A 15,767-nucleotide genomic window follows, 5' to 3' on the forward strand; every position below is an offset into this window, starting at 1 on the left:
AAATTAAATATTAAAAAGATCAATGCAAAAAAATTAACTTTTCTTTCTGCTAAAGAAAAACTGAGACCTTGTGTTTGTTGATGATAAGAGACAGTTCTCTCAGTAGGCCATGGGCAAGGTCAGAGCTACCCATTGAGGAAAGAAGTTTCTTTACAGACTGATGGGCACGCTTCCGTACTTGATACACTCGACACACAAGCACAGCCACCATAGCCCGATGGTACATCCTACAGAGAGGGGGGAAAAAAGCCTGTCAAAAGTTTGCAGATATCTATTCTTTTATTATTTTTGAGAAAATAATAAAATATATTCCTTTTGTTTATATACAACAGACTGGTTAATTTAACTGCATTCATTTTCAGCAAACTGTCACCTTCTGCAGTAGATTTTGGATGAAATACATGTAGCAATGTTACATTCTACTTCAAGTTTCTGTTTATATATGGAGAACATGCTAACTCATTAAATACACATAGGTTAAATGTTGGTTTAAAAAGGAATAATAAACCATGACAACGGTGTTTCTTGTATGCTTTATTTAGAGAGAAAATGGACAGCGAGATTGTTATCCATCAGACCCAGACACCGGACCAAAATTTTATTTAACTGCTCTGGGAAGAACTGGACTACAAGGTTAGTAAGAAATGGCCAACTAGAGAATACCACCTTTGGCAAGTTTTACAAGAGGCAAAGTAGTTCAGCTGAATGTTTGAAAAAAACTGTTTAGATTTTAAGAGTGTGTATGTTTTTACAGCAAGATTTATACCTTTCTCTAGACAAAGTAAATCTTCATACCATTAAAGTACCTAGTTTGACACATGTAAAGAAAAATAACATGCATGTGCCATGCAAAGTATGTCAAACAACACATACTACGTCACTCAGCTACTTTATCACGAATACATGTATACCTGCTCAATGCAGCTGCAGTGCAATAACGAAATCTGGCAATCATGGCAGTAGAGCAACAGATAAAATCATGTAGCTCTAAATCGAAATCTCAGCAAATGTTTATTTCAAACATGAAAATCTGGGGCGAAACATGCCATCTGACTTTAATCGTGACATGGTTTTGATTCCAGACAGGCTGGTTTGAGAATTTTATTAAATATTAACCATTCATTTGCACAAATTTGCTTTAGCATTCTTTTAGCATGTAAATATAAATATATTTCACCTCAGTCACAATAACAAAGAAACTTCTAACAATTCTAACATTACCATTCATACTCATTCTAGTTATTAGATTAGATTCAACTTTATTGTCATTGTGCAGGGTACATGTACAGAGCCAATGAAATGCAGTTATAGAGACAAAGAGAGGCAAATAAAGAGAACACTTAGAATACTGATGCCTGTCTATCTAAATATGCATGTTTGAGATGTAACAGAGTAAAACTCACTCAGCCCTCTTGTTGTTTAGTCTCTGTGGATGGTCCAGAAACAGTCTTTCACACAGCTGCATTATAGTGCATAGCGCTGAAAAGAAAAAAAAAACACACACATTAGTTTTAACATACTGGAGTGGCATTCCAAATGATCAGTGGTTGACTGAGAGACACCAACCTTCCTCACTGGTCTGTATAAGAAATTTCTCAGTGGTGAAAAGAGTTTTTTTCTCATCCAGAATCAGGTTCCAAAAGGAGGTCAGTTTAGATTCTGCAAAAACATCAAGCCATATAACTATCCAAAGCCATAAAGTATCAAATCAACAGGTAAACAAAAACAACTTCAGATTAATCAATTTTAGAATAATAACACATACTAAAGCGAGATTACAGCTAGATCTTCCTCAAAAAGATGGGTAAACTAAACTATTATGGTCTGAATTCCCAAACTCAGAATTCCTCACCAGGAATTGAGTCCAACATGGAGAGATGACATAGCAGTACTGAAGCTGCCACAGCCTCAGACAGAAGGGTATGCTGGGAGCTCTGAGCAGCTGCTTTCTCTACTGTTTGGATGAGAAGAGGAACAAAATCCACAGCCTGGGCCAAAGTGTCTCCTAAATATAACAGAAGTAAACACAGAGCAAACGTGACAAGAAAAATTAAGTGTATGTGCTTCAGCAACAATCTAAAACTTGATCGTAGTAATTTTAACAATAGCACTAAAACAAGTTAAACCAAGGACACTAAGCAAAACTGATGACCTTTGAAAGTTTTGAGCATGGCCTGCAAGTACGCATGGCGCACAGCGGAGGTAGAGGACTTCAGCGTGAAGGCTTTCTTAATCCAGTCTCTTAAAGCAGACGGAACCTCCTTATTCAGACGTGCCATCCAATGAGACATCACTGACACAGCATGCACCAGTGTTCCCTCATGTACTATCACACAAAAACACAAAATAAGCAAGATATTCACAATCATATTTTTACTCATGCTTAGCTATCCCTAAGTCAGAGTGGAGTAGTTGCTCACCCTCCTGCTGCAGAAATGGAATAAACTGCAGAGCCACACTGGAACTGAGGGACTGGCTGGAGGACCCAGAGACTGCATGACAGCTACAGCTTTTAACCCCTAAATACGCAAACATTATAAAATTACATGAATACATTGAAATCAATATGTTCATATTATATATTATAAATTGAAATAAGAAAAAGAAAGGCTTATATGTAGCTCACATTAAATGCTCTAGTCACAATTTGCTACATTTTACAATTTCTTCACTGTCAAATTATCAAATCTGACAATTTTAAATCAATAATTGTATTGTAGAAATGCATCAAGTGACAAAAAGAATACAGAATAAAACTAATGAGCCTATGAACAGGGCATTTCTGACTATTAGAGGCAGGCAAGCTACACTTTCTGGATAGTATCTACACTGTACATTACACTTATTTACATAAGAAATTTTCTAAAACGCAAAAATGTGCAGATTGTTTGAGACATTGTCAGAATGAGGATTTGATAATGAATTGGAGTTATTATTTTTATTTGAAACCTTTAAAACAAACTTAGCAACATACAGTCTAGGGCTGGGCGATATGGCAAAAAAAAAATAATTAATAATTTTTTCACAAAAAAAATCCAATTTGCGATTTAAATCGGGGGGGGGGGGGGGCTGCTTAAAATCAATCTGCATATGAAAAAGAAAATGTTCAAAAAAAGTTTTAACTTTAAGTTTATTTACCCTTCTGGGATTATAACTCACTTTGGGTTAAAGTGCAATCAGAAACAAGCCAAAAATACAAGCTGGCAGCCCTGCCTTTGTAAATTGTGAAAATAGAATGTAACATAACATAAAATGAGCAAACCTACAAAGAAAAATGTTTTATGAGTGTTTAAATGTGGAACATAATTGAAAATGCACCTGAGGTTTGGAGTGGATTTGACTTTATTTTTCTCCAAAACTCTTTTACAAGAGTTTACAATTTTACAGAGTAATAGACAGGGACACTGTAGATTAGAAGTATTTGAAAGATTGAGCAAACCTATAAAGACATATTTTTTTTTTATGAGTGTTTGAATGTGGAACATGGTTAAAAATGCAGTGATGCTTGGAGTGATTTTGCCTTTACTTTTCTTAAAAACTCTACATTAACTCTCGAAATAAGAATATAATAGACAGGGAGATTCTAAATAAGAATTATTTAAAAGATTGAGTAAATATTATTATATAATATATTATGAGTGTTTGAATATGGTGATTCAATTGATCAGATTTTTCTGTTTCTTAACGGAAACGCCGTTCTGAAGCGTCTTTACATGTATTGTGACCGCTCCCACCACCCATACCGCACGTGTACGATTAGACGTGCAACACTAAACAAAGTGCGGCTGCTTAACCGTGTATTTTCAAGATGCGGCTGCTTAAACGCAGTCTTGTGCTGCCGCTGTCTTGTTCATTTCGTAGGGCCCTACATCTCTCCCACTCGACAGCATGCCTCTGTTTGAGGTGCTGCAGTAAATTAGTGGTACTGCTACCTTTGTTTGCTCGCTGCCATGTTCTTTGTGTATCTCTATGGCAAACGCGCGGGGGGGAGCCCAGAGGGGCGCGTCGGCGGACATTAAAGAGAAACCCGATGTTTATTAAAACATATCGATCTAAACTACACATTCGAGTTAATCGATAAAATCGATTTATCGCCCAGCCCTAATACAGTCATACCTGAAAGTACATTCATCTTTTGGGCCACTACAGTAAGCTTCCCCTCTGAACCTGCAAAGAACAAGAGCAAAAAGACTTATTTTATAATATAATACTAACACACATGTATGTATATATGAAAATGAAGACATCAAATATTAATATTATAGTAATTGGTGTGCATATATCACTAACATATACATATATTGTCAGACGTATAGCAGCATTTCACATGAAAATGACCAGACCTAGATATTTACTCAAGAAAAATACGCAGCTACCCATATTGCAATCCATATAAAAAGTTGACCCAATAAATCACCAGACTAAAGCCCAACAGACCAACAGTCTGTTTAAAAGACCTGCTCATCTATACACTATGAGCGATTATTTCCTGAAGTTGCTTGAAGTTGTCATTGCAAACAAAGGCTTTTCCATCAGTTGATGTATAGATTTGGAAGGATAAAGGCTATAGTTCATTTTCGTGACCTGGGATGTTTTGATGCGGTCTCCCCCACTATCACACATCCAGTCAATTTTGCTGATGCATTGGGCCATCCTATTTTTCACAAATAGCTATTACACAACAATAAGGACACCTAATAATCCATGTTTCACTCTCTTCCTGTTGACTCACTCACTGTTGAGTTAAACACATTCTACTTAGGTACCAATGACCCTGTCCATTTCCTCTTTTTGGACCTGTCTGATCTACAATGGTGCAAGAACTGTGACTGGCAGGAAAACTATCGTAGCTATTTTTCGATAACCACTTCTCACCTCCAAGAATGCCAAAGAGGTGTGTTACAAGGTCCTGGATGGCAGTTGGGTCACTACACTGCTGGGCCAAATTCTGTATGGCTTGAACTGCGTGTTCCATTAATTCAATGTTACTTGCCTTAAGCTGGCCTGAAACAGACAAACACATAATACTGTCAAAATACGTAGGCAAACATTTCCATTTACTTGAAATAGTAGTATTAAACTTACTGGCAAGTCCTTTTCCAATATCCAAAGCATACTGGCTGAGATCAAGAGTAAGTGACACCAACATGGATGAGATAGCTAGACATGAGAGTGAGAGACAGAAAAAAATATACACACATATATACCGTAATTTCCGGACTATTAAGCGCACCCATATATAAGCCGCACCCACTGAATTTGACAAAGATTTTTATTTTAAACATAAATAAGCCGCACCTGTCTATAAGCCTACACTGAAACTAATGAACTTTACACAGGCTTTAACGAAAGACAGTGTCTGATACAGGGTGTAACGGGTGAAATATGTTGTGGCTCCTTTAAGAGCAGAGCGGCATTTTGGGAATAGACTGCCACCCCATTTTTCCGCTATTACTGCATGTGAGCAAAACCGAGGAATATGTCCTTATTATTTTCTGATGCTCATTTCTAAGTTTCTTTGACTAACCTGTAACGCTGTTGCCAAGAAAAATAATAAAAGCACGAGTTTTGGAAACCTGTCTGTGCTTATATGATTTCTGTTGCAACTGGATTTAGCGAGCTCTCCCTTCACCAGACTCAACGCGTTACAACAACTTGTATCTAAACAGTAGCCTACCAAGAAAGTCATTGTTCACTGTCTTCCTCCTTCCTTTCACAACTATTTCTGGGAGTTTTTCTTTTGGCATCGTCGTGCATTTAAAAAACACCACCGGTGGAGGTTTTTCTCTGATGCCGTGCAGCTCGGTACACAGGGGAGGTGCGTTTTTTCGTTTCCGTTCAGAAATGTCATTGGTCTAATGTTATGTCGCTCAGATTTTTGGCTTGAAGTTTGTGAAACAGGGAAAAACCCAGGAAAAATCCATAAATTAGCCGCTTCGTTGTTTAAGCCGCGGTGTTCAAAACGTGGGAAAAAAGTAGCGGCTTATAGTCCAAAAAATACGGTATATAAAAATTACATTCTTCAGCAGTATCAGTTTTAGAGCAGAATGTGCATTAGTGTTTATCTTACTTTGCATGGAGTTCTCAGGGCTACGCAGAAGAGCTTTCAGTAAAGTCGGCAGGAGCTGCTCCTTAAACTCAGAGTGAGAAACATGGCGAAGCAGAGAACCACTTCTAACCTGTGTGGAGATTTAATTTTTTTTAAAGACAATGTTGAATGCCATCAGAAGAATGTGCCCTACAAAACGTTATAGTCCCACTCACCAGAATGTGCTTGAATGGTCTCGTTTTGCTCATCAATACAGTCTTCAAGTACAGATCTAACATAGCTGCCTGAAAGAACACAAGTGGGTTTGAAGACAACCCGGAAAATGACAGACGTGTAAGCTCCACATGACGTTGTGTTATAAGAGAAAATCACCTTGTGCTTGTTGATGGTGGCCATGTCTTTCAGAGAGGCACAGAAGTCCACACATGCAGCAAGAAGAGGCAGGGAGGAGGGACTCTGGTCCAAGCTCAACAGGGTGCTCATGTACTGCTCAACCAACCCTGGGATCTGGAAATAAATAAACGCTGTAAAGCTTTTCATTTATTTTAAACCTTTTAAGTTCTCAGATACAGAACATAATTAAATTTTAAAACAGGAAACCTGGAGCCTCATTTATAAGTATTAATTAAACATATAATAGTTATTTTACACCAGATTATGTGGTATGTCTATAATTTTTAACAGTATCTTTGCTGAGGTATTCTTGCCAAGGTACTATTGAAGATCAAATTCAGACAAAAAACAAAAAACAAAAAAAAAAAAAAGGTCAGATTCGCCCAAGAGATTGTGTATTTATAAAGCCAGCTCACTATTGGCATAAAAATCTTACTTTTCTCTATTTTTTTTATCCAAATTTTAAAAATCACGACAGAAGTATGCAAATACCAAAGCCTGTAGTGACCAAATAAAATCATAACAGTTAATTATTAGGTAATACATGTTAATCCATTTTGCCTGGCAAATCACAAAATCTTGGGTTTTAAGAAAGTGACACCCAGGTTTAAAAAGATACAGTCCTGCTGTTGATGGACTTACATCTTTCCATAACTTGTCAAACCGCTTAGTGGTAGACTTGATAGCATTTCTGGAGGCTCCACCCAAGACCTCAGCCAGAAGCAGACTCTGTAACTCAACCTGTTCTCACACAGACAAACAGATCTTATAACTCATTCTATACATCAGTCAGGAATTTTAACTCAGTAACATACATTTAATGCACCTTATTAGTACTGTCATGGTGAGATAATATGCAGAGAAATATGCTACCGTATTTTTCGGCTATAAGCCGCTACTTTTCCCCACGCTTTGAACACCGCGGCTTAAACAACGAAGCGGCTAATATATAGATTTTTTCTGGGTTTTTCCTGTTTTTTTCCTGGTTTCACAAACTTCAAGACAAAAAACTGAACCCCATAACATTAGACCAATGAAATTGACGAACGGGTTCAGGTGAACCAATGAAACTCTTTATATTAAAATTTAGATGCGCTCCCACTGAATTGGGCCGCACCACATCATAAATATGGATGAGGTTCCTCTGATGTTTGAACTGCCGCTCACTCGGACTGTCTACAGGAAAAGCGAATCATTCGTCACGCTGAAAACAACCAGGCATGAAAACTCATTCACCTGTGTTCTGAGCTGCACGGCATCGGAAAGGAAGGAGGAAGATGGTGAACAATGACTTTTTCGGTAGGCTACTGTTTAGATACAAGCCGTGTAACAGACACTGTCTTTCATTAAAGCCCAAGTTCATTAGTTTTAGTGTAGACGGGTTATAGACAGGTGCGGCTTATTTATGTTAAAAATAATTTTTTTTGCAAAATTCAGCGGGTGCGGCTTATATTTGTCCGGAAATTGCGCTACTTAATTTTCCCTTTACACAAATTGAAAAGAAAAAAAGACAACATTACAAATAATACAATAATAATTATTCTAAATATTAGACTACAGAGTAAAAGTGAAATAACAAATACAATATTAGATAAAAGTACATCAATCAATGTCTAAAACCTTAATGCAAGTCTGCTACACAATGTTATCTAAATAGAACTGTTCAAATGAAAGGGTGAGACTATGATTTAAGTCAGTATAATTAACAAGTGGCTAACCGATTTATATTATTTATAACTCAGAGAAAGCGGGAAAAGGGGCTTCATTGATTTGTCATTATTTTATTTACATTTACTCTCTTTAGTAAACTTGCGAAAAAGATTTTTGTATATATTTTTAGAAGAAATCAAAATAAACTAACCACTTTTTCCCACTGGGGTCCCTTTCTGCTCTCTGGCATGGGGAAGACTATGCGCACTATTAGGCACGTCCATGGCAGCGCACAACAAGCAGCCGATGCGGTACTCTTCCTGCATCAACAAACAAAAAATCATTCCATCAATTTAAAAAAAAGTCAGGCTCATCAACCGTGACACAAATTATTTTGATGCCAGGTGAAATGGAAATCAGAGGCAGAAACTGTTGACCTCAGATAAGGTCCGTACAACCAAATGTATGCAATATAAACTGTACACAGCCTCTACAAACATTATGTTGTATATAGTGATATTTATGGTGATTTTCCAAACGTAAAAAAATATAACAAAGCAAGCATAGGAATGTTTTAATCATACCCTGGCATTGTGCCCTTACTGACAACTCCACATGACAGCAGGGCAGAAGGTAGCTGGGCAGCAATGGCATCAGGCTGAGACTGGGCCAGCAGGTCAATAACAGAGAGCACAGCACGGCGAGACGCCGCATCCCTGAAATAAAACCAAAAATGTCATAACTCTTTGATAAAATATTTAGCATGGTCATACTTAATCATCAAGACTGAGTTTTAAACTTCTGATCACACAATCTTGCCAATTGAGCGTCTTAAATGAAATGTGGACATTTTGTTTCCCTCACCTGTATCGATGAAGAGTAAGACAAAAGAGCTTGCATAGACCTTTGATTGCTGGTTCAGGCAGATCTGACATGGGAACACACAACTGTTAAATTAAAACAGGGAGCATAAAAATAACTGCTGGATAACATGCACTTTTAATTTACAACTCACTCTTCCCAGTTATGCATTCCTTCAGTTCTCCTAAAATTTCTTTGCGCTCTTTAACACTCGATGTAGTCACTTTCACAGCAAACTTCTTCAATGTGTCTGAAACCTGCCATGACAAAAACATATATACATACATGTCATAGCAGAGTTAAAAAAGGTTTTGGCCATCATTAAATTGTTGCTGTAAACAATAGTCTTAAAGACTGACGTTTTCTACACAGCACGGTTTATAGACAGAATAGTAATTTGTGTACTTGTGTGTGTGTGTGTGTGTGTGTGTGTGTGTGTGTGTGTGTGTATATATATATACCCATAGAGCATTAAGACAAAAAGTTTTATAAATGTTTTAAAGAAATTGTTTTAAATTACGCACAACTCAAATTCCGGAAATGTTGAGACTTTTTTTTTGTTTTGTTTTAAATGAAATGAAAACTTAAAAGACTTTCAAATCACATTAGCCAATATTTCATTCTCAATAGAAAATAGAGAACATAAAGGTTTCAACTGAGAAAATTCCAAAAATGTATGCACAAAATTAGCTAATTTCCAATTTGATGCCAGCTACAGGTCTCAAAAAAGGACTGAGAAACCCAGACATTCTTTTAAATATACAGCTAAAAGACATCGGGTCTGTAACAAGATTAGTTATAAATGCGATGTCTTAGAGAGGCCAAGTCGAGAAGTAAAGATGGGCAGAGGCTCTCCAATCTGTAAACAAAGATTGTGGAAAAAGATTGTGGAAAGATTGTGGAATGAACCCCGCGGCTTAAACAACGAAGCGGTTAATTTATGGATTTTTCCTGGGTTTTTCCCGGTTTCACAAACTTCAAGACAAAAAACTGAGCCCTATAACATTAGACCAATAAATTTGCCGAACGGGTTCAGGTAACCCAATTAAACTCTTCATATTAAATCAGATGCGCTCCCACTGAATTGGGCCGCACCACATCATAAATATGGATGATGTTCCTCTGACGTTTGACCTGCCGCTCACTCGGACTGGCAACAGGAAAAGCGAATCATTTGTCATGCTGAAAACAACCAGGCATGAAAACTCATTCACCTGTGTTCTGAGCTGCACGGCATCGGGAGAAAAGCTTCACCGATGGTGATTTTTAAACGCACGACGATGCCAGAAGATAAACTCCCGAAAGAAATTGTTGTGAAAGGAAGGGGAAAGAACAATGACTTTCTTGGTAGGCTACTGTTTAGATACAAGGCGTGTAACTGTCTTTCGTTAAAGCCTGTGTAAAGTTCATTAGTTTCAGTGTAGGATCCTGCGGCTTATAGACAGGTGCGGCGTATTTATGTTAAAAAAAAAATCTTTGTAAAATTCAGTGGGTGCGGCTTATATTTGGGTGCGCTCAATATATATATATATATATATATATATATATATATATATATATATATATATATATATATATATATATATATATATATATATATAAAACCCAGCCACTAGGGTTGCACAAGACAGTGCACTCTTCGTGCCGGTCCCAAGCCCGGATCAATGGGGAGGGTTGCGTTAGGCATCCAGCGTAAAATATGTGCCAAATCGAACGTGCGGCTCACAAATACGGATGATCCGCTGTGGCAACCACTAATGGGATATATATATATATATATATATATATATATATATATATATATATATATAGAGAGAGAGAGAGAGAGAGAGAGAGAGAGAGAGAGAGAGAGAGAGAGAGAGAGAGAGAGAGAGAGAGAGAGATATAGATATATATAGAGATATAGATATATATATATATATAGATATAGAGATATATATATATATATATATATATATATATATATATATATATATATATAGATATAGAGATATATATATATATATATATATATATATATATATATATATATACACACACAGTACAGACCAAAAGTTTGGACACACCTTCTCATTCAAAGAGTTTTCTTTATTTTCATGACTATGAAAATTGTAGAGTCACACTGAAGGCATCAAGGGCTATTTGACCAAGAAGGAGAGTAATGGGATGAGATGGTTTAGGGGTGAGCTGGACCGCAGAGTGACGGCAAAAGGGCCAACAAGTGCCAAGAATCTCTCGAGGAACTCCTTCAAGACTGTTGGAAGACCATTTCAGGTGACTACCTCTTCAAGCTCATCAAGAGAATGCCAAGAGTGTGCAAAGCAGTAATCAAAGCAAAAGGTGGCTATTTTGAAGAACCTACAATATGACATTTTTCAGTTGTTTCACACTTTTTTGTTATGTATATAATTCCATATATAATTCCACATGTGTTAATTCATAGTTTTGATGCCTTCAGTGTGAATCTACAATTTTCATAGTCATGAAAATTAAGAAAACTCTTTGAATGAGAAGGTGTGTCCAAACTTTTGGTCTGTACTGTATATATAAAATAAATAAATATAAAAGAGGTGAAAATAAAATCAACAGATCACATTTATTCATGGTGTCCTTTCTTTAATCAGATATAAAAAAAAGAAACTCCATGATGCACACATCCGTTAATTAAATACATATGTGTAGAAACCTAGCAAAAGTTACGTTCGGTGTTCTGATGATCTACATCATTTAAAATTTTTGGTCTGTACTGTGTATATATATATATATATATATATATATATATATATATATATATATATATATATATATATATAGAGAGAGAGAGAGAGAGAGAGAGAGAGAGAGAGAGAGAGAGAGAGAGAGAGAGAGAATGTTACAAAAGTGAGTAGACCTCTCACATTCTAGCAACCATTTTAATATATCTTCTCTAAGGACAAGACTATAGAAATTAAATTGGGATAAATTTAGAGTAGTCAATTTGCAGCTTGTATAGTAGTATAGATTTACTGTCCTCTGAAAATAACTCAATATACAGTCATTATTGTCAAAATAACTGGGTTTCACCACACATGCTGGACACTATCTGAGCCAAACAAGTTTATCTTAGTCTTATAAGACCACAGGACATGGTTCCAGTAATTAATGATCTTGGACCAGTCGTCTTCAGCAACTGTTTGCAGGCTTTCTTATGAGCCAGCTTCAGAAAAGACTTCCTTCTGGAACAATAACCATGCAAACTGACTTGTTGCAGTGTGAGGCGTATGGTCTGAGCCCTGACAAGTGAACCTTCTGCACCTTTTGTTGCCAGACAATAAATGGTGTGACAATAACTGCTGTACGAGTTATTTTTAGAGGACAGTAAATCTGTTTTACTATACAAGCTGCACTTTGACGACACCAAAATATACCCAAGTTTCATTTCTATAGTATTGTCCCTTAAGAAGATGGTTTGTGCGCTGTTAATGCGGCATGCATTTGTATTTGAACATTCTTATTAAAAATATAAACAAGGTAATAACGCAACATACATTTTTATCACAACTAACTTTTTTTCACTTGGGTATTTAAAATAAAATAAACCCCACCGAAAAATCCCTTTTAATCACTAAACATTTGTATTACTGATGCATAAAGACAAATCAAGCACCAAAATCTGCCATGATGCACATATCCAGCAATTCAAATCGTCCGTGTAAAAAACATAGCAAAAGTTCTGTCTGGTGTCCTGATTTACATCATATAAAATGCTATAATTACTTTACAACATTTACAACAATATTTTGTCTTCATGCTCTATGTTGAGTACGGTTTCACTAATAATAAACATACATTTGCAAGCTTTAATATTTGTCTGTGCGCATGTTGATTGGAGTATTAAAAGTTTTTTTAAGTATTAATTCAAGGTACATTTGAAACAGATAAAAGTGTGTGATTAAGTTGTGAATAATCACAAGTTAACAATGATGTGATTAATTATGATTAAATATTTTTTGATTAATAGATCTGATTTATTTAAATATTACAATATATATTTATTTTATATTTGTATAGTACATATTTTTATACTTTATAATTACACTTCATACTTTTATTATACTTTTATTTATTTTATTTCCTTACATTTTATTTCTAATATGTCGTACTCTGTATGAATTGATTTGGGTGTATTTAATACATTTAGGCAGGATTTGTATAATTTTGTCTCTCAAGCCACAGTATTTTACGTATTTGTTATTGGGCACGAGTTTAGATGAAATTTGCTCGTGCTTTGTTGCTATAATTGCCAAACCCAAGCCAATAATCAATACTAACTTTACTTAGTGGTGATCATTTAACAAAACTACTTCAAGACGACTAGCTGAATCATAGCAGCTGATAGCAACCTCTCAAATTGGAGTTCTTTTACAAATGAATATGACCCTATAGAGATGCGCAGGCTCACGAGCTCTGATAGCTTCATTCTACGTGTTAAATGTGGACATCTTTGTGAGTCTGCCAGTGTTATGGCAGGAATAGTGATAGCAAGTCAGCTACATTAGCTTAGCCGCTAGCCCAGCTCTGTGCTCGCTTATATGCAATATGCACGAGTCACTTAACTTTATGGTGACATACGTAGAATTTGTTTTAACCGGCACTAAGCATACTCAAGGTCACTGTCCTTTAAAACATATATGAAAAACAAAACCTTTGCGGAAAACAATGAACAGCAAAGCATTAATACCATGCCACGACTCGCACACAAACCTGCGTGTCCGCTGCCATCTTGCCGGTGTCCAGTTAAAAAAAAAAAAAACAGAAAAAAGCCCTTACTTCCGTGTCATTACGTCGTTCTTTGCCCTCTGATTCTATAGGATGACCCCTAGAGGACAAAGCTGGTATGACCAAAACAGGTATTTATATCTTCTTCTTCTCCTCTAAATCTACAAATACACAATGCAATTCCTTCTGTCCTTCTCTATACTTCTCCATCAACATTCTTAATGCAAATAAGGCATCTGTGGTGCTCTTCCTCGGCATGAAACCATACTGTTGCTCACAGATGGTCACCTCTTCTCTCAGCCTGGCTTCCACTACTCTTTCCCATAACTTCATGGTGTGACTGATCAACTTAATTCCCCTGTAGTTACTGCAAGACTGCACATCTCCTTTATGCTTAAAGATCGGTACCAGCACACTTCTTCTCCATTCCTCAGGCATCGTCTTACCTTCCAAAATCCTGTTAAACAATCTGGTCAAAAACTCCACTGCCATCTCTCCTAAACATCTCCACGCTTCTACCGGTATGTCATCTGGTCCAACCGACTTTCCACTCTTCATCCTCTTAATCGCTGCTCTCACATCCTCCTTACTAATCATATCTACATCCTGCTTCACCAACTCCACATCATCTAACCTTCTCTCTCTCTGATTTTCCTCATTCATCATTTGGTCAAAATACTCCCTCCATCTTCTCAACACACTCTCCTCACTAGTCAACACATTTCCCTCTCCATCCTTTACTGCTCTAACTTGCAGTACATCCTTTCCAGCTCGGTCCCTCTGCCTGGCCAATCGGTACAAATCCTTTTCTCCTTCCTTAGTGTCCAACCTCTTATACAGCTCCTCATATGCCTTTTCCTTGGCTCTCGCCACATCCCTCTTAACCTGCTGCCGCATCTCCTTGTACTCCTGCCTACTTTTCTCATCACTCTGTCGATCCCACTTCTGTTTTGCCAACCTCTTTCTCCTTATGCTCTCCTGCACTTCCTCATTCCACCACCATGTCTCCTTGTCTTGCTTTCTATTTCCAGATGTCACACCAAGTACTTTTCTAGCTGCCTCCCTCATCACTCCTGCAGTAGTTGCCCAATCATCCAACACCTCTTCAACACCACCGAGCCCCTGTCTGACCTCTTTCCTGAACCTCACACTACACTCTTCCTCCTTCAGATTCCACCATCTTATTCTTCTTTCAGTCCTCACTCTCCTCCTCTTCTTCTTCGCCTCCAAAACCATCCTACAGACCACTATCCGATGCTGTCTAGCTACACTGTCCCCTGCCAATACCTTACAGTCTCCAATCTCCTTTAGGTTGCATCTCCTGCATAGCACACTCTAAATTAAGTGGCCAAAAATGCCACAGACACTGACTTTTACTTGTAATTGTATTACACACAAGTCCACTGGTTATACTTCTTTCTATCAATTATTTGGCAGGTTTTTGAGGCAACCAGTTGATGTAATATTCAGCAGTGTTACGCAAAACTGTGATCTAACACATGGCAAGAATAGAAAAGATAGCAGATAAGTGGGGAATCCACACCATGCAGGTTTATTACATATAGAAACTGTCCACTTAAATTTGCTTTTGCAAGCCATTTTTTGCCACTAAATCTAAAAGAAACTAAACCATAATTTGAAGCTAGTATTGAGTCCATTCTAGGGTGCAAGAGTGTATCTCTAAATAATGTTCCTGCTTCTGGGCATGAACTTAGAGTTTCTGAGTGAGTTGCTAGTTGAAAAGAGCATACTATTTCTGAACAATATCAACAGAAGCGGTCAAACAGTCTAATAGTGATAAACCACTGTCTGTAGCCTTTGAAGTCAAGATATGATTTCACTGGCGGAGGTAGTAATGTTAGGAGTCTAGAGCCTATTTCTGACTCTAGTAACTCAGTGTCTGAACTAGTCCAGAGTAGTTTGTGTGTTTTCCATGATGATATCAGCAGTTTCCTAGTCAATCATTGACTGGAGTGAGTGGGTTGGTAAAACCTGTCAACAGATTGATTGAAAATATATCTCAGTCAATAACAACCCTCAACCCAGTTGTAAGGGG

At 37.1% G+C, this 15,767-nt stretch overlaps 1 protein-coding gene across 1 annotated transcript in view; it reads right to left on the bottom strand.

Annotated features, from left to right (window-relative positions):
- gcn1 (GCN1 activator of EIF2AK4) overlaps positions 1-13,801 on the bottom strand; it is a 54,646-nt gene extending 40,845 nt beyond the window's left edge. The window contains exons 1-18 of the mRNA XM_083554327.1: positions 13,697-13,801; positions 9,108-9,210; positions 8,957-9,020; positions 8,677-8,808; positions 8,304-8,412; positions 7,085-7,183; positions 6,422-6,556; positions 6,265-6,333; positions 6,071-6,179; positions 5,086-5,160; positions 4,876-5,004; positions 4,117-4,167; positions 2,421-2,519; positions 2,153-2,326; positions 1,853-2,005; positions 1,567-1,659; positions 1,404-1,479; positions 68-227 (exon numbers count right to left, since the gene is read on the bottom strand). Coding sequence (XP_083410453.1) covers positions 68-227; positions 1,404-1,479; positions 1,567-1,659; positions 1,853-2,005; positions 2,153-2,326; positions 2,421-2,519; positions 4,117-4,167; positions 4,876-5,004; positions 5,086-5,160; positions 6,071-6,179; positions 6,265-6,333; positions 6,422-6,556; positions 7,085-7,183; positions 8,304-8,412; positions 8,677-8,808; positions 8,957-9,020; positions 9,108-9,210; positions 13,697-13,714 — 1,848 coding nt within the window. The 5' untranslated portion in view covers positions 13,715-13,801. The remainder of the gene's footprint in view (positions 1-67; positions 228-1,403; positions 1,480-1,566; positions 1,660-1,852; positions 2,006-2,152; positions 2,327-2,420; positions 2,520-4,116; positions 4,168-4,875; positions 5,005-5,085; positions 5,161-6,070; positions 6,180-6,264; positions 6,334-6,421; positions 6,557-7,084; positions 7,184-8,303; positions 8,413-8,676; positions 8,809-8,956; positions 9,021-9,107; positions 9,211-13,696) is intronic.
- Positions 13,802-15,767: the final 1,966 nt, after the last annotated feature.

Source organism: Silurus aristotelis, assembly GCF_946808225.1.
Source record: "Silurus aristotelis genome assembly, chromosome: 11".
NCBI classification, from domain to species: domain Eukaryota; kingdom Metazoa; phylum Chordata; class Actinopteri; order Siluriformes; family Siluridae; genus Silurus; species Silurus aristotelis.